Source organism: Tachypleus tridentatus, chromosome 3, assembly GCF_004210375.1.
Source record: "Tachypleus tridentatus isolate NWPU-2018 chromosome 3, ASM421037v1, whole genome shotgun sequence".
Lineage (NCBI taxonomy): Eukaryota > Metazoa > Arthropoda > Merostomata > Xiphosura > Limulidae > Tachypleus > Tachypleus tridentatus.
The window spans coordinates 99,251,359-99,277,368 of NC_134827.1; the positions used below are offsets into that span (position 1 = coordinate 99,251,359).

At 35.9% G+C, this 26,010-nt stretch overlaps 1 protein-coding gene across 3 annotated transcripts in view; it reads right to left on the reverse strand.

Annotated features, from left to right (window-relative positions):
• Nucleotides 1–8,932: 8,932 nt before the first annotated feature.
• LOC143247583 (putative G-protein coupled receptor B0563.6) overlaps nucleotides 8,933–26,010 on the reverse strand; it is a 60,245-nt gene continuing 43,167 nt past the window's right edge. For all 3 annotated transcript variants that reach the window (XM_076495889.1, XM_076495888.1, XM_076495890.1), the window contains 2 exons: nucleotides 13,170–13,240; nucleotides 8,933–10,422 (listed from right to left, as the gene is read on the reverse strand). In XM_076495889.1, coding sequence (XP_076352004.1) covers nucleotides 9,315–10,412 — 1,098 coding nt within the window. In that variant the 5' untranslated portion in view covers nucleotides 10,413–10,422; nucleotides 13,170–13,240 and the 3' untranslated portion in view covers nucleotides 8,933–9,314. The remainder of the gene's footprint in view (nucleotides 10,423–13,169; nucleotides 13,241–26,010) is intronic.

Consider the following 26,010-nt stretch of genomic DNA (forward strand, 5'->3'; position numbering starts at 1 on the left):
AATCTTCAGCTCGTATAGTTTTATGTCTTTTGGCCTTTGTTATGGCTTGCTTTTCGATATTTTGGAGACAGTAAATTTAAATGAATTTGATAATACTGTGAATAATAAGGTCTGACTTTAGAATTTATTTATTTTTTCAATAATTTTAGTTTAGCCTACAGGATGAGACAGCCGAGATGAACCAGTAGATCTCTTGTTGTCCTAAAACATTATGCTGTGTTCGAAACATCGGCAGAAAAACCCAAGATATGGATAACAGGATATGAAATGTGGATGATACGTTTATGGGTTATTCAACTGGGTTCTCACATGAACGTTCTCGTGGGAGCAATCTTGTAAAGCAGAAGAAGCTGTATTAAAATAGACAGTGACATTTTTCCTTGATAAGTCAAGTGATACTTCAAGGACACAACACCTTTATTGTGCAATGGTAATGACTCAGTCACGTAGATAGAGCCCGTGCCTTCAGGAGAATAACATTATTGTATTGTGTATGTAATGCTATATTCTTTTAATTTGGAACATATTAAAGGATAAAGGAAATCCAAGCATCATTGGCTCACAAGCTCCCTCCTCTTTATTGGCACAGCAGCACATCTGCGGACATACAAAGCTAGAAACTGGATTTTGCTACCCATGGTAGGAAGAGCACAGATAGCTCATAGGGGGAGTCGGTGCTTAATCTCAAACAAATACATCATTGGATCACTAAGGACATAAAAGAAAAAAAAAACAAAGCTGGATACTATATCTGAAAAATATAATAGGACTCTATGAAAACTGTGGATCAGTTTAAACAATTGCGAAATTAAAAAAGGACTAATGAGAAATAACTGACTGATAATGTTAAAGTTGAAATGTAATAACATTAATTTGTTAAAAGTATGTTAAAGATAAATGGGATATAAATTTTGGAATTTGACTCATTTGACAGCAGATGTTAGTTGAAGAATAGAAAGTACACAACCTTTAAATGTTTTTATCTTCTTTACTTTTGTAGGGTCAGAAATTAGTCAGATATTTATGTGTGAGGATGTTTAGGGGAATAAAGTATTGATTCATACGATACTCTGAAAGGAATACTGGATTGTTTAAATAATGCAGTTACAGTTTTCAGAGTATTTTGAACATACGGTCACAATCGTGATGGTAGAAGGTGAATCAAACGTCTTATAAAATTATTTGACTACTAAAAACCACTTGGCAAAATTTGAGGTTTCATATTTTTAGACAATACGTTGATGATAAAGAAATTAATTTTAAGTTTTACTGAATTGTGCAACATATAGTTTATGTAGATTAATTAATTCAGTGCTATTCTACATCAACATATTGGTCCCGGCATGGCCAAGCGCGTAAGGCGTGCGATTCGTAATCCGAGGGTCGCGGGTTCGCGCCCGCGTCGCGCTAAACATGCTCGCCCTCCCAGCCATGGGGGCGTATAATGTTACGGTCAATCCCACTATTCGTTGGTAAAAGAGTAGCCCAAGAGTTGGCGGTGGGTGGTGATGACTAGCTGCCTTCCCTCTAGTCTTACACTGCTAAATTAGGGACGGCTAGCACAGATAGCCCTCGAGTAGCTTTGTGCGAAATTCCAAAAAACAAAAAAACAAAACAAAGCGTGCGACTCTAATCTGAGGGTCGCGGGTTTGCATCCCCGTCGCGCCAAAGCCCTTTCAGCCGTTGGGGCGTTATAATGTGAAAGTCAATCCCACTATTTGTTGATAAAAGAGTGGCCCAAGAGTTAGCGGTGGGTGGTAACGACTAGCCGCCTTCTCTCTAGTGTTACACTGTTAACCCAAGAGTTAGTGGTGGGTGGTGACGACAAGCCGCCTTCTCTCTAGTGTTACACTGTTAAATTAGGGACGGCTAGCACAGATAGCCCTCGAGTAGCTTTGTGCGAAATTCAAAAACAAAAGAAACATCAACATATTGTTATCTATTGTTCATTTTAGTCTTTAAAATCCTACCGATTAGTTTTAGCATTTGTTTGGGCAATTATAAAAACATTAAGTGAAAATAAATTTTCCATTTTCTTGCTATTTATCAGTTTCAATTTTTTGTTCAAGTGACACTGATTGTGTCTATTAACTTTTCAGAATTATACTAGTTCAGGTTTTTAAAAAAATAGAAAAAATCAAGAAATGTGGCATTTGGCTTATCAAATCAAATTAAAAACGGTTTGGGGAAACAAACTTCGAAGTTATTTATCTTGTTGCCTCCGTTGTTGCTTAGCCGTTCCAGACCGATTAAGGGTTATTCTTTATTAATTTACTAATAATACATGAATATACCTGTTAAGATTTAATGAATTTCTCAATCATTTCAGCTTAAGATGAAAGAGTCTTGAGTAAGATGAAGCTAATATAAACTAGGCTTCAATCAACTATGAAAAACAACAGGTTGGAATACTTGTTAATTATGGCTTGCGAACAAGACATGTCTACCATTATTAACTCAAGTAATATTTTAAATAGATTGGCGCAAGCTAAGAGATGTACAGCCATCCAGGTCATGTTAATGACTATGTATTAGGTTTCAAAACTAGATTATAATCGTAATTCATCAAAGTTTCAGAGTAGTAAAAACCCATATATTTGTTTCGGTTTGTATAAATCGCACTTGGAAGATGCGCAAATTTAGATTTCGATTTTCATTACTTTTCATTGTAAAAGTGTGCAGATGTGCAAGTTTAAATTTTGGTTTTCATTGCTTTTATCGTAAATGTTTTTAGCCGTGACAAGACTTTTAAAATTATTTTGTTTTAATTTTTTGTGTACATTCAGTCCAATAAGTGGTCACGACAACACTGAGTTAGAGACAATGGGAGTTCTTTGTTTCAGAGCAGTTTCTAGATTTTAATTCATACAAAATTTTTTATTCAGAAACTTCGTACATAACATCCACAATCACGAACACACACACAGAAAATAGTGTATAGTATTCTATTTTACAATTTGTAGGAATTAGGCCTACCATCTAATTTGAAAGTAATGTTCAAACAGAGTGAAGAGTTCTCGAATCCCTCAACAGAAAATATCCAGACGTAAAGATAAAATAAGAGGAAATTGATTTCTAGAATCAATTTTAAAATATTCTGAAATCCCAGAGGTAAAGTTATTGTAACTTTATATATAAGATTGGAGAAAGTTCATATCGAGAAAGGTTTACTTTCTCAAAGGAATCCTGAAAAACAGAACATCAGCAATAACGCAATACAGTATATCAGCAATAACGCAATGAACAATAAAATCTACGGTTTTTATTTTCTTTTGCGACAAGAGATGAATTTTTTTCCACATTGTACATTTACTGGTGTTATTGTTACATATGTCATTACTGTTGGATACCTTGTGACATTTCAGATCCTTTACTAAGATACTCACGCATGAATTATTTATTTTAACAACTACAGTATTCACTTACACATTTTGCTTTTGATACATTTAACATTATTACATGTATAATTACTCTAATCAAACAGTGGAATATTACAGCCGCTTTTATAATGCACCCATGCTCCAAAAAGGGTATACAGTATATATATATATATTAGTTTGTTATAACCCAAAACAAGTCAAAACAAAGATAAAAAACGCTGCACTAATTGAAAGGATCTCAGAATACAAGCTTTCATGTGGGATATAAAATGTATCCTAGGTTTTGGAGATGACTTTGGAAGTAGAACCCACATTGCGGTGGGGATACACCGTCTATCAGTCTTAACTTCCATTAGCTAATCTCTCATAATGAAATAAAGTAAAATCAAAATAATAGTTACAAAAATAGAAATTAGGAGAGCGAAATGTGGGTGCTCAAGCCCACTACGTCCCACGTCTATATGATCATTCGCTGTCTGCAGACAGCTGTGGGAAGGTGACTGCTCTCCAAAGTGAAGAAGAAGAAAAAAATTGGGTAATTTATTCAAATTAACTTACTTCTTGAAGTTAGCATTCTAGCCTCCATTATGGTAGAAAAACACTAATGTTAAATTTCAAACATCATCACTTATTACGTAATTTTGGGCTAAAATGGCGAATTAAAGAAAAGAGTTAGACACAACAAACACAAATTGATATGTCATTTTTGTTAAAACTTAGACCAATCGTGATATAATGGTTAGCTTAAAGGGCTGCGTACGGAAGGCTCAAGGTTCACTGTGCGTGCGTTGTAAGAGTGATTTTCAAATCAGTTAATTCGGTACAAAAGCTGTTCAAATGTTATGTACTGCTTGCTTATCGTCTGATTTACGTCTAATCAGTTGTTAAAAATTATGGTTGCTACCTGAACCCAATGAGAGTCCTTAATCTGGCCACTTATCCCATTTGATAGAAGGTGCTGTCCAAGTTTCAATTTATCAAAAAGTGTCTTAAATTTATATTTATACCTATGATATAACATGTTTTTAAAGTTTAAGGTTCTGGAAAATGTTTGAGATTAATACGCAACACAATACGTATAACTGTTTAACTTTTCTCACAAATTTGATTCAGAGACCACCTATTTTGCCTGTTCTTTATACACTGCTGGCCAAAATCTTAAGGCCAATGAACATAAAGAAAAAATATGTATTTTGCGTTGTTAGACTCAACCACTAATTTGAGTAGAACTTCGAAAGATGAAGATAAGAAAAGGGAAAATAAAAAAAAAATTGTTTTTGCATTTAATAAGGAAAATATGAACACTATGAAATTAGCCTAAATACTAGCTGGTCAAAAGTTTAAGACCATACTGAAACGAAGCGTTAATTGGTAAACATGTAACGAAATTTAGTTATTTGTGTTCAAGCTTTAGCGCTGTCAACACCTCCCACTGATATCTTCTGTGTAACATTGGGTAAAAACATGACAAAGGCTAAAACGTTGATAAAGTTTGAACGTGGCAGAATTGTTGAGCTGCAAAAGCCAGGTCTCTCTCAACGTGCCATCGCTGGTGGGATTGAGCGTAATAAAACTGCTGTTGCAAATTTCTTAAAAGACCCTGAAGGATACAGAATGAAAATTTCAAGTGATCGGCCCAAGAGAATTTCGCCGACGTTAAGCAGGAGGATTCGATGGGTTGTCCGGCAAGACACCAGCCGATTGTCGAACCAGATTAAGGCCCTTACGAACGCAGAATGCAGCTCAAGAACAATAAGACGGCATCTGCGAGAGAAAGGTTTTAAAAACCGTAAACGTCTTCAAAGGCCACGAATCCTTCCACACCACGAAACAGCTCAGTTAAAATTTGCTGAGAAGCACCAAACATGGGACGTAGAAAAGTAGACGAAGGTTTTGTTCTCTGATGAGAAAAAATTAACCTGGATGGTCCAGATGGCTTCCAACGTTACTGGCACGATAAGGATATCTCACCGGAGACATTTTCTACACGACACAGTGGAGAAGGTTCCATCATGATCTGGGGTGCTTTCTCCTTCTATGGAACAATGGAGTTTCAGATTATACAGGGGCGTCGAACAGCAGCTGGCTACATTGGCATGTTGGAGAGAGCATCCTTATTGACTGAAGGCCCTCGCTTGTGTGGAAATGACTGGATTTTTCAGCAGGACAACGCTGCAATCTACCATGGCCGCAGGACAAAGGAGTTTATCATGGCGAATAACGTGATTCTTTTGGACCATCCAGCGTGTTCGCCCGAACAGAACCCCATTGAAAATGTTTGGAGGTGGATGGCAAGGGAAGTCTATAGAAACGGACGTCAATTCCAAACAGTGCATGATCTTCGTGAAGCCATCCTCACCACTTGGAATAACATTCCAGCCAGCCTTCTGCAAACGCTTATATCGAAATGCCAAAGCGAATGTTTGAAGTTATTCGCAATGACGGCTGTGCAATTTACTACTGAGACTTCTTGTTGGGCATTTCCTACTCTGTTTAGGACTTCTTTTCGGTATGGACTTAAACTTTTGATCAGCTAGTATTTAGGCTAATTTCATAGTGTTCACAATTTCCCTATTAAATGCTAAAAAGTTTTTATTTTTATTTTCCCTTTTCTTATTTTCATCTTTCGATGCTCTACTCAAATACGTGGTGGAGTCTAACAACGCAAAATGCATATTTTTGTTTATGTTCATTGACCTTAAGATTTTGGCAAGCAGTGTATATCAACCATTAGGCCTTCCTACTCTGTCCGAATGTCTTTTTTACATGACTTTACTTTGCTCTCATTTGCTCTGTTTTTGTGTCTGCTGTTTCCCACACCTTTCATACTATTTATATATTTATTACTAAATCGTATGTTTATTGTATATCATCGATATAAATAAATCTTATGCGACGTGTCATAATCTTTACATCAATGAATTATAAATACAACGGACGACTCTTATCGAGTTGCGCAACTAAACTGGTCATCACATTTATTGCCCCTCCTCCCCGCAGTGGCTCAGCCGTATGTCTGCGGACTTACAACGCTAAAATCCGCGTTTCGAAACCCGTGGTGGGCAGAGCACAGATAGCCAATTGTGTAGCTTTGTGCTTAATTAAAGAAAACAAACATCACATTTATTTTAAAATATTTGCTTCTAACCCTCTTGTTATGAAAAAATAGTGATAAGATACTCACTCACAAAATAAATAAATAAAATTTTTATCAACAGTCTTTTATATTACGGTATAATCTAATGAACTTTAACAAGGAATCATATGTTATGATGTAGCTTAATATTGTAAAATAATGTATGTTTAAGGAATAATAGAAATAATTTTATAATGAAAGAAACTAAACCCTTTCTCACATCTTGAAATCACAGATGGCGCTTATCGGGCAAACTTGTGACATATAATGAAAACTATACGAAACATTGATTCTTTGATCATAGAACAATTTATTATTTTCACATTAAAAATCGGCCCGGGACGGCCAGGTGGGTTAAGACGTTCGACTTGTAATCTGAGAATCGCGAGTTCGAATCCCCATCACACCAAACATGCTCGCCCTTTCAGCCGTGAAGGCATTATAAGGTGATAGTCAATCCCACTATTCGTTGCTAAAAGAGTAGTTCAAGAGTTGGCGGTGGTGGTGATGACTAGCTGCCTTAACTCTAGTCTTTCACTGCTTAAAGCTACTCGAGAGCTATCTGCGCTAGCTGTCCCTAATTTAGCAGTGTAAGACAAGAGGGAAGAAAGCTAGTCATCACCACCCACCGCCAACTCTTGGACTACTCTTTTACCAACAATTAGTGGGATTGACCGTCACCCTATAACGCTCCCACGGCTGAAAGGACGAGCATGTTTGGTGCGACGGAGATTCGAACCCGCGACCCTCAGATTACGAGTCGAACGCCTTAACCCACCCGGCCTTGCCGGGCCTAAAAGTATATGACAATGGCACTACTAATAATGGAATGTGCAAGAAAATATCATGATTTTTGTCCACAAAGGAAAACAATAGATGAAAATTATACTTCTATGATTTTGTTGTTCATTTTCTATTACTGATTTATTTATTTTTTGCTTCCAGTCAGAATGTATTGTGTATTGTAACAGAGTCAGTGAAAATGTGTTCTTAATACGACTGGTATGACCTACGAAGATCGAAACGTTGTTCTGTACTTTATTTTAATTAAGTTTTAATACCCGTGCCGACTGTCTTGAGATGCGTTTTTATTTCAAGTGGGTTTCTCGTCATCATGAGATAAACTTCAAGAAACGTATTAAAGTATAGAATATTAGTATACGTTCAGTGTTAAAATTCAGTCCTGGCTCTGTAGTGCTTCTCGGTAGTTTATCAGTGGGATTGACTGTCACATTTTAACGCCCCCATGGCTGAAAGCGCGAGCATGTTTGGTGCGCTCATCAGTGCGCGAGGACCTTATAACACTAATATTCAGTGTTCAGTTCCTGCATTGGATCCTGTTGACTAGTTGTCTTGTTCATAGTTTATCAGTTCGAAACTACGTATGGTTTGTGCAAACTGTTGTCTTGTAGATTTTCGTAAATATCTGAGTTAAACGAAACAATTATTCTTCGTTGTTGTTTACCCGCCACAAGAAACTTGCACACTTTAGAATATTATTGATTAATTTTTAAAAAGTTGAAAGCCAGTATGGAGAGTTTATAATATGAGGTGAAGTTCGCAGTAAACAAATAAGTCCTTTTCTCTAAAAGTTATAGCAAGTTTGTTCCACGTTTATCTGTGCATGTTTTCACATATCAACGCTTGTCGTGTGTGGATAAAATCTGGGCCACAAAGTTCTGCTCATTGTCCAGTTAACCCATTTAACATGTCTTTAGGCTGTGTTCTTGAGTGGAACATGGTTCGACGTACGTTCTTTAGCTTGTCGGATTTTTGAACTTCACATTTTAACGTGTTGAAGATGTTACTAAATCTCAACAATCTAATTTATTTTCAAATGAACTTTTAAGTAAATTACACCTTCCCAGTTTTTGATTTGTTCTTGCTGGCTAGTTGAACTATTTGGAAATATTTGCGTGAGAACATCAAAGAAGACGAGATATCTCTTTGATCTGTTGTTGAAACGTAAGCCTGTTGTTACTTAACAAATAGCATAGAGAACTATATAGTGTTAATTTACTGAAGGACAAAGCATTTTTAAATGAGATAAATTATGCAACTATAACTGAATACACTTTGATATAGTATTATTAACATTTTTAGTAGTACGTAAACTTAGTTGATGTTTGAAACAAATTATGCTAGTTGTAAGTCACACAATTCTGACATCAAACTATGTTTTTCTACACTGAATATACTTTTAGAAAGTAGACAACATATAATGTTTCAGTATTTCTAATGTTATTGAACGCTAGAAATCGGGTTTTGATACCCTCGGCGAGCAGAGCATAGTTTGTGTAGATTGTGCTTAACTTCAAATAAACAAAGTAATTCTGGTAATGTGTTTTAGTTAGATTTCTTTAGCTTCCCTTTCAAAAATAGCATTTTTTAAAAACCTTATTAAACCAATAAAAATATGATTTCTATAACGATTATGTTTTCAAATCTTAAAAGTCAAGAAACTATTGAACATTTATTAATAATTCATAAGACGTTCAGTGTTTTCGAAGAATGTATCTCTGCTTAAAGTTTATTATTATTCCTAATCGTCTGTGATCTTCTTTTCATTTTGATTAGTGGTAAGAACATATGTGTATTTTCCCAACGTAATTTCCATTTACTCGTTTATTTGCTTGATTGAAAGACAGGCTGTAATTTTCTGGACGAATCACAAAGATATTACTACTATTGAAATGGAGTAAAACACATTGCATTTTTTTGTACAAAGAGATCGTCCGAACACGAAGCAACAAGGGTATACATTCACGATACTAGCTGACCGAGTTAAATAGTTGTATTTACATTTGAATATTGTTTTCCATATGAAGTCGACTGATGCAGTTTTGTTCAGAGAGTTGGGTGTCAGCACAACAAAATAATCGTAGGAATGTTGTTCTGATTTCGGAACTACATAGACAGTACACATAAAAATTCATGGCAAAGTTTGCCAGTTCCAAGACGTTGGCAATTGCCCGAAACAGCTGAAAGCCAAATTCTAGTTCTTTGTGGTCACTGTTCAAAAGAGTTAAAACTGCTGCTGGGGTCATGCACACGAAGAACAAGATCACAATTCCTCCTAGCAATACAACCAGGCGGCGCTCTTCCATTAGCTTTCTATTGCTCTCTTTTTGGTTCGATTGACTAGAATTTGAGCTGTTGAGAAGACTTCTTCGTTTACGGACCGTTCTCCTGAAGGTTACGATGATGGTGATATTCAAGATGGCCAAAATGATGACTGGTCCAATCCTCACGATTATCTCTTTTATCAGTAGATAGAATCTGAAGCCAGTATGGTTGAAGACGGTGGGGTTTTCACAGGCGATATAAATAGTTTCATTTTTCTCCGTGTGCACTGCAATAGGTTTCTTCTGAAAACAAATAGGCACGTATATACAGAAAGCTAACACGTAAGCAACTATTATGGCCCTCCTTGCTCTGCGATTATTATGTACTTCTTTATACCTAGTGGGCAAACAAACAGAGAAATAACGATCGATGGTCAAGGCCACCACCAGAAAAACACTGCTGGCCATGAAGGCGTTAACCAGGGCTAACTCCACGTAAGCATAATATAAAGATGCAACGAAACTACGTGGCTGAACTCCATGGAGTCTAAGTAAAGAAGTGGTGCTGACCAAGAGGGTCATTAAGTCCGAAGTAGCTAGCCACGATAGATAAACAAAAGTCACACCTTTAAGGTTAGGCCTAGTAAGTACAATTAGGTTGATCATATTTCCAAGAATTCCTAGTCCAATCACAACCGAACCAATGACACCATATCCTAGAAACTTTAGCTGTTGAATGTCAGATTCAAGTGAAGAATTGCCAGTGACCATCATCGTGATGTTTGTGAGGCTATTAGTCATAGTGTCAATAGCCATTGGACATTCCGCCATTTTGTGCAACCTGTTAAAGAAAGATGGCTGATAAGTTACAGCAGACAGTATATAAACTAACTGACAGATACTGTGTTTGAAATTAGAAACAAACTTAATATTGCGTAATTTTCTAAAAATACACCTAAAATCAAATTTGAATTCTTACCACTATGAAATAAACACTTAAGACTCGAGTAACATGTTTAATATTTTAGAATACACACTTATAGAGATAATAAAAAACCAAAACAAACTACGTATCGTGTAATTGAGTGTAGGAATGTAGAGGGCGTGCTTAGATGTTTGATTACTATCCCATAAGTTTGTTTGTTTAAGTAATTTCAAGCATTTTAAAACTCAAGTTTTATTTTCGAAAATGTGAGGCGAAGAATTTTATTACTCTTTAGGATATAGAAACTTAAAATTAAATACAAAAATAGAATTCATTCAAAGTTTTAGGTCTATGCTTTGTCAAGGTGTGAGTCAAAGACCTTGGGGTTCAAGACTTGATGGGGCTGAACACACTTTGCACTTTCAGCTGTGGTCGCGTGACAGGAATGACAGTTAATCGTATTATTCAATAATAAAAACAACAACAACAAAAATTGATAAACCCTTGTAGCGACGGAGGCTGTTGGCTTCCTTTCTCCTGGTGAATAGTTTAAAATTAAGACGAATAAGCCAGATTCTAAGGGGGCTTCTGATTTGCCTGTTGAACTCAAGGGCGCTTAAAGTGTTGTTCACGTTGAAAATTCTAATTCGATTTCCATCAACATTCAGATTTGGCTGTCGTGTACAGTGATGGAAGTTTTTAATAGAGTCAGATACAACCCATACACGATTTATGGTTTCAATATCGTCAGTAACAGCGAGCTAAAACTTGGCTTTTTGGAAAGTGTTTTAAATATAATCAATTTATTTGGCTAAAACCGTAATAAAGCGAAATGAAATTTATTTATAAGTAACTAAAAATAATATTTTCATTCAGGCAAAAGGCTAAAAAAGTATTGAATATCTATATCGATTATTAAGTTAAAATGCATTTCGCTTGTTTAAATTCTTTATTAAACTGTTAAGGGCAGCAACTTTTCAAGTTGATTGTTATGTACAACTTAACTCAGAGACTATTTCTGTGAGCTGTTTTTATTTTTATGTCACAGCAGTTTCCTGTTTATTTCCAATGGTATAATTTAAATAATGTGCAAAACGCAGTAGATTTATTTAATGATTATTATCTGTCTAGCTATCTAATAATAATCGAAATACATAAAACGTAAACCGGAAAGGCCAACAAGACCCGGCATGGCCATGTGGTTAGGGCATGCGACTCGTAATCCGAGGTTCGCGGGTTCGAATCTCTCGTCACACCAAACCTGTTTGCTCTTTCAGCCATGAGGGTGTTATAATGTGACGGTTAATCCCACTATTCGTTGGGGAAAGAGTAGCCCAAGAGTTGGCGGTGGGTGGTGATGACTAGCTGTCTCCCCTCTCGTCTTATACTGCTAAATTAAGAACGGTTATCTCAAATAGTCCTCGTATAGCTTTGCGCGAAATTCAAATCAAACCAGAAGACAGAATTTTGTTCGTTTTGAAGAAATTAGTGGAGTTATCGAGCGTGAACTTTCTGCATTCATGTGTTTCTCTTACTGGATCTATACACACGTACTCTGAGTAAGAAAGAATACTGAATGAGGTAATGCATACTAGTTAAGTTAAACAGTGAATAACAAGTACCTATTTCTTCCACTATCTATTACCAGTATTATTGGCAAGCTACAAGACACAAAGAAACATGTTTTGTCTCTAAATACCATTTACTTTAAAGTTTGAATTAGGAGAAAGTAATACTGTGCATTAGAAAGAGTATTACCGAAAACTAAACACAAAGTAAAGTTCTATAAATACCACTTACAGCCTACTTCTTCGTCTAGACATGCAAATGTTAGGAGTCTGGAGTTTTGAAGCTCTGACACACTTGTATTGTTATTAGGAATTTGACAGAGTTTGCGATTTTTTGAAACATATAGCTATATAATTACGATTTAATTGCAAATTATAAAGTTTTTGAAGAGCTCTCCAGTTTACACATATAGCATAGAAAGTCCCTCAAACAGCTTACTTGGTAAGTCATTTGGGTTTTATTTGGGTTACCAAAGGGGATTTAGAGGCAATTAGGGGCGTTTAGAAATTGTCATTTCTCCCCCCTTCCTTCTTAACCCCATAGTGGGAATGATATTTTATTGTTAACATCAGAAATTTAAAGCCTAACAGGCTTAAACAGAATTTAAGACTATTTAGCACTTGACTTTTAATGGTTCAGGCTTAACGGAGGAGAGGTTTGTGGTTATCCTTTGTTGATAAGCCAACTGATGTGTCCGCTTCAAGACTTTGGAAAAACAAATTAATTAAACGAACCTTAAATAGTTTAATACATTTTGGAAGTTACATTACTATGATGTTAAGCTGTATTTCTACAATTGTGCTCTAACACAGAGTATTCCTTTTTAATAATAATGGTCTCTCGAACAGGGAACGTGTTAGCTCCACGTTTATTGCTTGAGGGCATCGTCCTTACTAAGCCTGATTGATATCAGTAATAAATAAAGCTGATTATATGAAATGACGAGTAGAAAAATATATGTTTTTTTTTTCTTTCTGTGTCACGTAGCAAATCACAATAAAAAATGTTGACTTTAGGGACGAATATTCAGTCATCAGTACCCACCGCATGCTCTTAGTCGAAGAGAATGATTAGCTGTTACAATTATAACACACCTTATAACCAGAGTGATGCCAGCAGCTTATTGTGGACTTGAACCTTGGATCTTTCGATATGCAGTTCTATTCTGGAATGAAAAGAGTGGAACAATACAGTACACAAAACCAATACATTGTTTCAAGGAACGCTACAAAATAAATAATAACAAAAAGACGGGATCTTGTTTTACGTTGTAACTAAATTAGAAATAGACTCTAATGATGCCAGCCCGGCATGGCCAGGTGGTTAAGGTGCTCGACTCGTAAACTGAGGGTCGCGAGTTCGAATCCCCGTTACACCAAACATGCTCACCCTTTCAGCCGTGGGGGCGTTATAATGTGACGTTCAATCCCACTATTCGTTGGTGAAAGAATAACCTAAAAGTCGGCGATAAGTGGTGATGACTATCTACCTTCCCTCTAGTCTTACACTGCTAAATTAGGGACGGCTAAGTGCAGATATCCCTCGTGTAGCTTTGCGCGAAATTAAAAAACAAACAATCTACGGACTTACAACGTTAAAAATCGAATTTCGATACTCGTGGTGGGCACAGCACAGGTAACCCATTATGGAGCTTTGTGTTTAAATTCAAACAAACCACATAAATATTAAAAAAAATTTTTTTTTAAACATACTATTTGATTACAATTTGTGAACTGGGTAACCATCCATTAGTGTTGATTTAGTTTTAGCATAAAGTTTGTTTGTTTGTTTCTGAATTTTGCGCAAAGCTACACGAGGACTATCTGCGCTAGCCATCCCTAAGTTAGCAGTGCAAGACTAGAGGGAAGGCACATAGTCATCACCACCCACCACCAACTCTTGGGCTACTCCTTTACCAACGAATAGTGGGATTGACCGCACATTAAAACGTCCCCACGGCTGAAAGGGCGAGCATGTTTGGTGCGACGGAGATTCGAACCCAAGACCATTAGATTACGAGTCGAGTACCTTAACCCCTTGACCACGCCAGGCCTTTAGCATAAAGATACACAATGAGCAGTCTGTGTTTTGTCCACTAGGGGGAATTGAACCCCAGATTTTAGCGTTATAAATCCGTAAGCTTAGCAATGACCTAGTGATCAGTGTCGCTCCACATAATTCGTTTGAACAAACTGGGTTTAAATAATTTTTAAATGGCTGAATTATTAATTTTAGCATAATTAATTAGATAATTTCGGCCTCCTGGTGAAATAACAGTGATTCTAAGGATTTACAACGCTAAAATCAGAGGGTTCGATTCCCTTCGATGGACACAGCAGTTAGCCTGACGTGACTTTGCTATTAAAACAAAAATAAATGATTTCTATTACAATCCTAAGTCTAACTTTTATCAGGATTTGAAGCTTTTTTTTAGTACGAGTACTTTTTTCCATTTTTTAATCTAAATCTTTATAAACACATAGAAAATTCTAAATAATTAAACAAATGAAACGAATTTACATATTATTATAGTTGAAAGCACATTTACAAAATAAAGCTCTTTGATGCAGTGTTTCTCAAATTGTGGGAAGCGATCAACAAAGTGGAGAAGAGATCGTACACAGGTCTTAAGAAGGTCGCCCCCAGTGACACAGCGCTAAATCTGCGGACTTACAACGCTATAAACTGGGTTTCGATACCCGTGGTGGGCAGAGTACGGATAGCCCATTGTGTAGCTTTGTGTTTAACTTGAAACAAACAAAATTTAAAAAGGTCATGGGCAGTACGTTGTATTGCAGTGTTTGGGATATTCTATACTGATGGTTCATTGTATGTGTTGAATTGTGTTATACTAACAAATATATACTTGATTATTTAATCGTTTTTTGTTTTGGATGTATGAAAACTGAAGTGTGACAGGCTGTTCAGCTCCGGAAAGGGATTCTTGTCCTAAAAACTTTGAGAATCCATGCATTAGATGACGTAATAATTAAAACCAATCACCACTTTCCTAAATAACAAGTGAATGTCAGCTAAGAATATAACATTGGACCACACAAAAACAGGTCCTTTTATTTAAGTAGTAGACAAAATAAAATCGTTCATTAAGATTAAGCCACGTAAATAGGGCAATAATTTCTTAACCATCTCTGAGACGATGACCAATTAATTTTTTCATGATATAATGGATTAGATTATTGGCTAGTAACTAACTGTTGTTGTTAAGAAATAAAGCCACGGAATGAACCATCTGTGTTTTTGTCCATCGCGGGCAACCTCAGTGATAGTGCTATCAGCTCGCAGATTTACGGATGAGCAATTACCTTCAATCAAATCCAACGTTTAAATAATAAATCGTTACAGGAAGGTCATTCAGTTGTAAAATGAACGTTTTCTATTCAAACAGCAAAATATTTAAATTACGGTCATAAAATTGATAGTGACAACCACAAAAACTGTGTGACAAGTTACTAAACCGTAAACGGTAACTAAACAAATAACTTGTTAAAAACAAATAAACTATTAGGTGACAATTAAATGAACCAACGATAAATATATTAAATGCCCAAAAATTAGCCCTTTAAAGCAATAAATAACATCCAAAAATTTGAATTATATCTGAATAAGTCAATGACAGTCATATTAGATTCCAAAGAACATTTTAATAGAATCTTTAAAAGAAGACTTAAATAAACTTAAGATTTGAATATTAGTATTAAATGTTATTTTTTGTGGATTTCAGAATTTTAGGGTAAAAACTTAAGAGTGAGATACGCGTAGCTGTCCTTAATTATGAACTGATAGACTAGAGGAATAGAAGTAATTGAACAGCCCCCACAGTGAGCCCTTGGGCTACTTTTGTGTGACACAAAAGCGGGATTTGACCTTCAATCCATGGACCCAAATGAGGATTTATTTCTTTCAGAAACTGTCCCTTTCAGATTCATAGATGGAGAACTCAAATCAGTGAGCCACGCCTACACATTAAATGTTGAGGAATAAATTACTAAAATATCAGACACATATCAGACATCAGTTAAATAAACTTTAACCAAGAAGCTAATTTGTCTCAAGAGTCATGCACATCCAACAGCTAATTGTTAACCCTAAAGAAGCTTGAAATACGGCTCGAACGTTTGATTTGACTTTTACTTGGTTGTGAACGATCTTTACTCTTAAAAAAAACTTAATTTTAATTATTATTATTACAAAAAAATCAAAGTTTGTTCTTCTGCTAAAATGTATTACGTACTAATAACCATAGTTATTGTTTGAGTTTGTTTTTTTCGGTTTGTTTATAGTTACCAAAAACTACACAAGGAGTTATCCGGACACATAAAGTATTTTACTTTGAAAGTCCGCAAAATTATTACCGAGCCACGTGGGTGCAATGTATGAGTTTTTGAGTTTTTTTTTTTTTAAATTGACAAAACAGTCACATTCTAGAATTTGTTTTATGTCACGAACTTAATGGTAACATACTTTTATTCATGGTCAATGTAATAAAAATTTTTCTCTATACTTTCTCGCTCACAGGAAGAATATAAAAAAAAGAACAAGGAATTGTGAGAAACACTTTGTTCTCTAGATATTCTGCTTGTTCAGAATTAAGTACAAAGCTAAACAATGGAATATCTGTATTCTGACCACCACGGGTATTTAAACACAGTTTCTAGTGGAGTGTTTTGTTTGTTTGGGAATTTCGCACAAAGCTACTCGAGGGCTATCTGCGCTAGCCGTCCCTAATTTAGCAGTGTAAGACCAGAGGGAAGGCAGCTAGTCATCACCACCCACCGCCAACTCTTGGGCTACTCTTTTACCAACGAAAAGTGGGATTGACCGTCACATTATAACGCCCCCACGGCTGGGAGGGCGAGCATGTTTAGCGCGACGGGGGCGCGAACCGGCGACCCTCGGATTACGAGTCGCACGCCTTACGCGCTTGGCCATGCCAGACCTTTCTAGTAGAGTGAGTCCAATTCTCTAGAGGTTTTGTCTACTGGAATTCATAATGAGCTCCATACGGAGAGTATGTGTACACTACAAACGTATATATACTTACGGGACCATTCATATATGCGTCGGTGTAAGGATGTTAAAGAAAAAGTAGGGTAAATACTGGACATAGTGGACAGGACATAGTGGACATTCTATAAAATAATCTCTCACAGTTACTGTCAGTTTCCTCTCTTTTCTTTGAGGAGTTTAGTCTCAGCAGTCAAACATATTGAAATATATAAATATTTCGCTTGTAACTAAGCACAAAGCTACACAATGGGGTATTTGTGCTCTGCTCATCACGTGTATCGAAACTCAATTTTTAGCGTTGTAACTTCGCAGACATACCGCTATGTTAGTGGGAGGGTGAGACTTGTATTTAAAAATAAGTTGATTTTATTATTTGTTTGTTAGGAATTAAGCACAAAACCATACAATGGGCTATCTGTGCTCTGTCCACTACGGGTATCGAAACCAGGTTTCTAGCCGTGTCAGTCATTTCATCATGGTTGACTACGCTAATAATAAGTTCGTCGTAGATAATGATTACATTTTATTAGTTTGACTTTCTTACAGTATTATTTTTAAAACAAAATACGGAAAAAAATAAAAAAGTAAAACGTAGAATTTCTTAATCCTCAACCATAATGTGAAATTCATTGTTAGTTAAAAGAGTTCGAGCATGTCAAACTAACTAAGCACTCCGATTTAAGAAAGATTTAGAACACAGGGGTCAATAAAACCTATGGTCAGCATAATGAGGCAAAAACAATATCGTAACTGAATGTGTTGTAAGTTTGTAAAACTGTTACATATTCCGTAATGTTTGTTTGTTTGTTTTGTTTTGTTTTTTGAATTTTGTGCAAAGATACTCGAGGGCTATCTGCGCTAGCCGTCCCTAATTTAGCGGTGTAAGACTAGAGGGAAGGCAGCTAGTCATCACCACCCACTGCCAACTCTTGGGCTACTATTTTACCAACGAATAGTGGGATTGACCGTCACATTATAACGCCCCCACGGCTGGGAGGGTAAGAGTAAGGGAAGTCTAATTATTTATTAACATACTATACTTTTCTAACGTCAACAGATCACTGTTGCAGATAGCAGACAGTCTGTTTACTCATAATCCAATGGAAGCCACCTGCTGCTAAAAGTGTTTGTTTGTTTGTTTTGAATTTCGGGCAATGGTACACGAGGGCTATCTGCGCTAGCCGTCCTTAATTTAGCACTGTAAGACCAGAGGGAAGCCAGCGAGTCATCACCACCCACCGCTAACTCCGGGGCTACTTTTCTATCAACGAATAGTGGGATTGACCGTAACATTATAATACCCCCACGGCTGAAAGGGCAAGCATGTTTGGTGTGACGGGGATTCGAACACACGACTCTCAGCTTGTGAGCCGAGCGTCCTAGCCACCTAGCAATTTCAGGCCGCGCTGAAACTGGTTAAAACATAAATGTTTAAAGAATCTATGACTTACTGATATACATGAATTAATAAATGGAAAAAGCTGTAATAGAAAACAGATAATTGTTTATTAATACATTTTAATTCTAGACAGATTGTAAAAACTGTCTTTATATATGGTGTTAAAGTTGTTATTTCTTTACGACAGTGAAACTATATTTATATGGGAATTTGAATAATCTATACGTTAATGTTTATAATTTACTCTATTGTATTTTTCAGGATACATACTGCTTAAAGATGTTGTATTGTTTTCATCAGGATACAGACTAATTAAAGATATTGTATTGATTTCGTCAGGATACAGACTGCTTAAATATGCTTTGATGTTTTCATCAGGATAGTACTGCTTGAGGATGTTGTATTGTTTCCATTAGGATAGAGACTGCTTAAGAATGTTGTATTGTTTCCATTAGGATACAGACTGCTTAAAGATACTTAATTGTTTTCATTGGGATAGAGACTGCTTAAGAATGTTGTATTGTTTCCATTAGGATAGAGACTGCTTAAGGATGTTGTATTGTTTCCATTAGGATACAGACTGCTTAAAGATACTTAATTGTTTCCATTAGGATACTGTTTAAAGTTTCCATTAGGATACAGACTGTTTAAAGATACTTAATTGTTTTCATTAGGATACAGACTGCTTAAGGATGTTGTATTGTTTCCATTAGGATACAGACTGCTTAAAGATACTTAATTGTTTCCATTAGGATACAGACTGCTTAAAGATACTTAATTGTTTTCATTAGGATACATACTGTTTAAAGATACTTAATTGTTTTCATTAGGATACAGACTGCTTAAGGATGTTGTATTGTTTCCATTAGGATACAGACTGCTTAAAGATACTTAATTGTTTTCATTAGGATACAGACTGTTTTTCACACAACTAGCCTCTCAATATCTAGTTGATCTTAATCCAATAAACGTGTTTTATTAGTTGATTACTATTCTAAGTTTATCACACAATTAGCCTCTCAATTTCCAGTTGATCATACTCCAGTGAATACGTTTCGTAGGAAAGAATCCGCTACTCCACTTAGCGATAAACCTCTGTCTGACTTCACTGGATTTTGTAGTTGTAACTAGATGAGGTCAAACCTCAATATTTGGAAACATACGATTTTACAATATTTCATAAAACAGAGAAAAACATGTGTATGTGTGTGTGTTTGCTTTGATGAATAAATTTTGACTTTAATTAAACTTCCTTCACGCGTACAATTATCACAAAGTGAACCAAAAATACATTTATAGACTCACAACGCAAAAAAATCAGGTTCGATTCCCGTTGTGGGCATAGCAAAGATAAAGTAACGTGTAGCTTTGCACTAAAATACCAAGGAACAAAAAACAGCTCCCTACAAGTGCCAGTTTTTGAGCAATTAAATTTGTTGTAAGATAGTCCTCGCAATGCAATATAAATATGTAAGAAAGTCCTCGCAATGCTATATAAATATGTAAGATAGTCCTCGCAATGCTATATAAATATGTAAGATAGTCCTCGCAATGCAATATAAATATGTAAGAAAGTCCTCGCAATGCTATATAAATATGTAAGATAGTCCTCGCAATGCAATATAAATATGTAAGATAGTCCTCGCAATGCTATATAAATATGTAAGATAGTCCTCGCAATGCAATATAAATATGTAAGATCGCTCTCGCAATACTATATAAATATGTAAGATAGTCCTCGCAATGCTATATAAATATGTAAGATAGTCCTCGCAATGCAATATAAATATGTAAGATAGTCCTCGCAATGCTATATAAATATGTAAGATAGCCCTCGCAATACTATATAAATATGTAAGATAGTCCTCGCAATGCAATATAAATATGTGAGATAGCTCTCGCAATGCTATATAAATATGTAAGATAGTCCTCGCAATGCTATATAAAATGTAAGATAGCCTTCGCAATGCTATATAAATATGTAAGATAGTCCTCGCAATGCAATATAAATATGTAAGATAGTCCTCGCAATACTATATAAATATGTAAGATAGTCCTCGCAATGCAATATAAATATGTAAGATAGCCCTCGCAATGTTGTATAAATATGTAAGATAGTCCTCGCAATGCAATATAAATATGTAAGATAGTCCTCGCAATGCTATATAAATATGTAAGATAGTCCTCGCAATGCAATATAAATATGTAAGATAGTCCTCGCAATGCTATATAAATATGTAAGATAGCCCTCGCAATGCTATATAAATATGTAAGATAGTCCTCGCAATACTATATAAATATGTAAGATAGTTCTCGCAATGCTATATAAATATGTAAGATAGTCCTCGCAATGCTATATAAATATGTAAGATAGTCCTCGCAATGCTATATAAATATGTAAGATAGTCCTCGCAATGCAATATAAATATGTAAGATAGCCCTCGCAGATAGCGCAATATATAAATATGTAAGATAGTCCTCGCAATGCTATATAAATATGTAAGATAGCCTTCGCAATGCTATATAAACATGTAAGATAGCCTTTGCAATGCTATATAAATATCTAATTTTACATTTGTGTTAGTGATGGTTAGAAGGAAACCACCTGACCAAAAAAAAAACCATTGCATTAAAGATGAGTGTACCCTCGTATACCCTAAAAATAAAATAAACAATAGTTTACTAAGGGGGCACAATCCTCCAATCACATCTCGACATCAACAGTTCTTTGAGGAATTACACCAACTTCATTCGATCACATAACTGTCAACTTCTCCCACGTGACTCACTGACATGTTATGAGTTTTTTGTTTGGCTGAAGTTCGTTTTTGAAGCAGATGTCCACGTGCAATGTATTTATCGTTGTCGGCCAATATTACGTATTTATGGTCAATGAGGGAGGAAATGGTTCCAAGGGCAGCACGAGATTTGTAATATTGTTCTTATGAGCTACGCCTAACACTCAACACAAGCATATTAAAATAAAACGTCCCTGCTTATCTTTTATGCAGTTTAAAGTTTTCCCCATGAACTGACAACTAAGCATTCATTCATTTGTTGCTCCGTCTGTTGCAGTAAGAAACCATTGATGACGTTAAGAAAAACTTACTGAAAGAAGCAATTCCGTAGAATATTGCAATTAATACCAATCCGTATTTTGTTTTTTTGTTTTATATGGATTGAACTTTTTAAAAATTATTATATTTGTATGATCTTTTTAAAAAAAGCTTGCTTGTTTGAAGTCAAGCACAAAGCAACGCAATGAGCTGTGTGATCTGTCCACAAAGGGTATTGAAACCCGGATTTTAGCGTCGTAAGTTCGCAGACATACCGCTGTGCTACTGGTTAGCTTTAAGGGAATGAAATATATGTACAGTGTGCCGGACAAACTGTTTCAACAGTTTCTCAGAGGGACCTGGAACGACTTATGGTTAGGGCACTCGACTCGTAACATGAGGGTCGCGGGTTCGAATCCCACATCCCACCGAAAATGCGCACCCTTTCAGCCGTGGAGACGTTATAATGTGACAGCAAATCGCAATATTCATTGGTAAGAGAGTAGCCCAAGAGTCGACGAGTAGTTGTCTTCCCTCTAGTCTTTCACTACTAAATTAGGGACAGATAGCGCAGATAGCCCTCGTATAGCTTTGCGCGAAATTCAAGACAAATCAAACCAAATTTCTCAGAGATATATTTTTTGTTGGTTCAAGAGGTCGACAGGAGATATGATGTTTACTTCACTTTAATGTGTTTACCATTCAAGTTTTGCAAGAAGTCTTTATGGATGTCGTAGGTGTCTTAATTTACCACACAATATATTTTTCAACCTAAGACTAATTGTGTCATAAACTACTGTTACAGACAGCTTTTCAACTAAGATTTTGTACGTTGTGAAACCCAGCTAGCCTGATGAACTTTGTTGTTGAGAAAGAACCTTTTCATTAACGACATATAACACAAGGAATTGTAAGGAAAGCAGTATTATAAATCCTTCTTACAGGAAATATGTAATGGGTAAATTGAAAATATGTATATTGTGTTTAAACACACACATATAATAAACGCATTAGCTAAACACTTTAAAAATGTTTACGTGATCTTCTCAGGCTGACACTTGAGCACTTTGATTATGTTCGTGAGCACTTGTTAAGCAACATAGTTTTTTTATTCAAGAATAAACTCTAGGAACTGTAATTTTTGCTTGTTTGTATTAAAGCAAAGCCACATTAGAATATCTGTTATGTCCAACGCGGAGAATCGGACCCCGGATTTTACAGTTACCTCCGTAAAGTTACTTCTCTTCTTCCGGGGAACTTTTAATTTTAGAAATAAATTTGAAGTGTGCGTATAATGAACTTGACAGAAAATAAATTAGGTTACTTATAGACGCCAAACTTATATTTTGCATACACAAAGTTTTAAAGTCTTATATAAAAAAAACCAACAAAACAAATTAAAACTTTTAATTATAAACCATAAACTAAAGCGTAAAAGATGCATTTTTGGTTTTAAACAGATGTAATTTCATTTTAAACTTCCAAAATGAAATAAAAAAAACAGTTAATTGAAAGAAAAGAAAGAAAAATAAATTAATTGCATACGGTACGAATTTACTGATTTCAAGTTGAACATGGCAAGATGATCTCAAAATAATAAAATTATCTCTCAGTCTTAAATATCCATGATTTAGCTGTTATTCAGCCTTAAAATTAATTACAAACTGCTTTCTGATTCATGGAGATCAAATAGTTTAAAGAACAAAGCTTCTTATAAACCACCAAGAATAAATTAGATCCACAGATTTCGTGAAGCACGTTACGTCATTAGGAACGTGGAAATAAACAAGGAGATATGAAAGAATCTGATTGGATTAGCGTCATAGCATGAATACGTCCGGTTAATGTATCTTACTGTTTTTTAATACTACTAAAAATAATTACTCGTCAAAGTAGAAAGCTTGTTTGTAGTTAAGCACAACGTTTCCAACGTTGTAAGTCTCTAGATACACCGCTGTGCTACTAGGGGGCGTGTAGAAAAGTTTGTTTGTTTTGTTTTTATATTTCGCGCAAAGCTACACGAGGGCTATCTGCGCTAGTCGTACCTAATTTAGCATTATAAGAGTAGAGGAAAGGCAGCTAGTCATCACCACCAACTCTTGGGATACTCTTTTACAAACAAATAGTGGAATTGACCGTCACATTATACCGCCCCCACGACTGAAGAGGCGAGCATGTTTGGTGCGATGCGGATTCGAACTCGCGACCCTTAGATTAAAATACGAGTGCTTTAATCATCACAATGTAGTGACATATTCCTGAAAGTATTTCCTCAAAGTCCCAGACAGTGATCCTCTTACTTGCAACTTTACAGTCAATAAACACTTTTACACATCTATTGATGTAGATATATTATTGACAATAGCTATCTTGTAATGTGTGTTTAATGTTTTAATATTTACTAACAGAATATCTTAAGCTCCGAAATACTAACTCCAAGTAAAATATTTCATAGTAAATAAAAAATGTGGGAATATTTACTTTTTATTTTATTTTTTATGTATTAAAATGGTAAAAAATAAACCCAAAAATGTTTACAAAGTCACATATGCATTTAAGCCTGAAAAAAAAACACAACAAAAAACATTTGCTGAATTTTAGGCTTAGTGGAAAGAACTGACATTGAGGAAACATTGTCGAATTGCTCGGAAAATGTAAAAAGTCAACGTCACTTGTTTGTTTGTTTTGAATTTCGCGCAAAGCTACACAACGGCTATCTGTGCTAGACGTCCCTAATTTAGCATTGTAAGAGTAGAGGGAAGGCAGCTAGTCATCACCACCCACCGTCAACTCTCGAGCTACTCTTTTACCAACGAAGAGTGGGACTGACCGTCACTATATGACGCCCCCACGGCAGAAAGGGCGAGCATATTTGGTGTGACGGGGATTCGAACCCGCGACCCTCGTATTACGAGTTGAGTGTCTTAACCATTTGGGCATGTCGGGCTCAACGTTATTTACTGGTGTTAGTTTTAGCATGGTCTGGTGGTTATGGGGAATTCATCTTATAATCTGTGAGCACGGTATCGAGTCCTTCACCAAAAAAAATGCCCGTCTTTTCAACCTCGGATGTTACAGCAATCCCACTTTTTTAGTTTGCAAAGAATGGTCTAAGAGTTATTTGTTTGTTATTAAGCCCAAAGCTACACAACGGGTTATCTGGGCTATGCCCACCACGAAACCAGAATTCTAACGTTATAAGTTCGTAGACACACCGCTGTGCCACTGGTGTTAGTCTAAAAGTTGTCGATGGGTGAATTGACCAGCTGTGTTAAACATACAATAAAGTTGTCTTCGTCGCCCATTCGAATATTGGTCTCAAAGTGGACTCCTCTTCATCAAGTTCAAATTTGTTTCGTGCTTTGTAAAGACGAACATGAAAAAAATCTAGAAAAAACAGCCAAACCTCTGTTACCGATTGCTCAAATATTGTTAAGACAATATATTTTTTTTGCGTTTGCGCAAGAAAAACCAAAAATAAATATTAAGTGATTTATGGAAAAAAAAATTCTTAATTGGTGCTTCTAATTAACAGTGAAGGAAAATAATAATAATAAACTTATCAATTCGAGATGAAACTGAAATCTCAAACTGGAAGAGAAATTCCAGTTTTACCTCAGGTAATTTTACATTGCACCTTTTGGAAAAGGGCCCAATTATTAACCACTTGCTTTACCCTGAATGATTAGGTTAAAGTTCTGGAAGCCAAAGAAACTCACATTTTTCGAAGTGAGACTTTCTCGTGACTCCTACCTCGAACAGGTCCAGCATGGCCTGGTGGTTAAGGCACTCGACTCATAATCTGAGAGTCGCGGGTTCGAATCCCCGTCACACCAAACATACTCGCCCTTTCAGCCGTGCAGGCGTTATAATGTGATGGTCAATTCCACTATTTGTTGGTAAAAGAGTAGCCGAATAGTTGGCAGATGGTGGTGATGGCTAGCCGCCTTCCTTCTAGTCTTACAGCGCTAAATTAGGGACGGCTAGCTCAGATAGCCCTCGTGTAGCTTGGCGCGAAATTCAAACCAAACTTCCCTCGAACAGGGAACGAAAATGAAAAAAAGCAGGATGCTTCTGTGACGTTCCCCAACTCTCAGATTTTGGTAATAGAGTAATATCTCGAGACCAACTTTTGCTTTGTAACAGTAAATATTTTTAAGGAAGTAAAATCATTTCTGAGTTCTGATGTGGTTGTCAGAATGACAAGGCAGTGGTTTCCCGCTGGGTTAGTTATTACTTAGAAGTAGGCTCCAGTTCTGTCAGACTGCCAGCTCATTGCAGAACGGCATAGGTTGAGTTTATTGGTCTAAATGCTACTTATAGTGTCAAAGAAGATATTCTAACAATTTATTCTGGACAAACATTACTACTCAATAACAAACTTTTACCCATCTTGACTTCCGCAGAATCGTAGAGCTTGGCACAACAAACAATCAAGTGCCGTGCATTTCA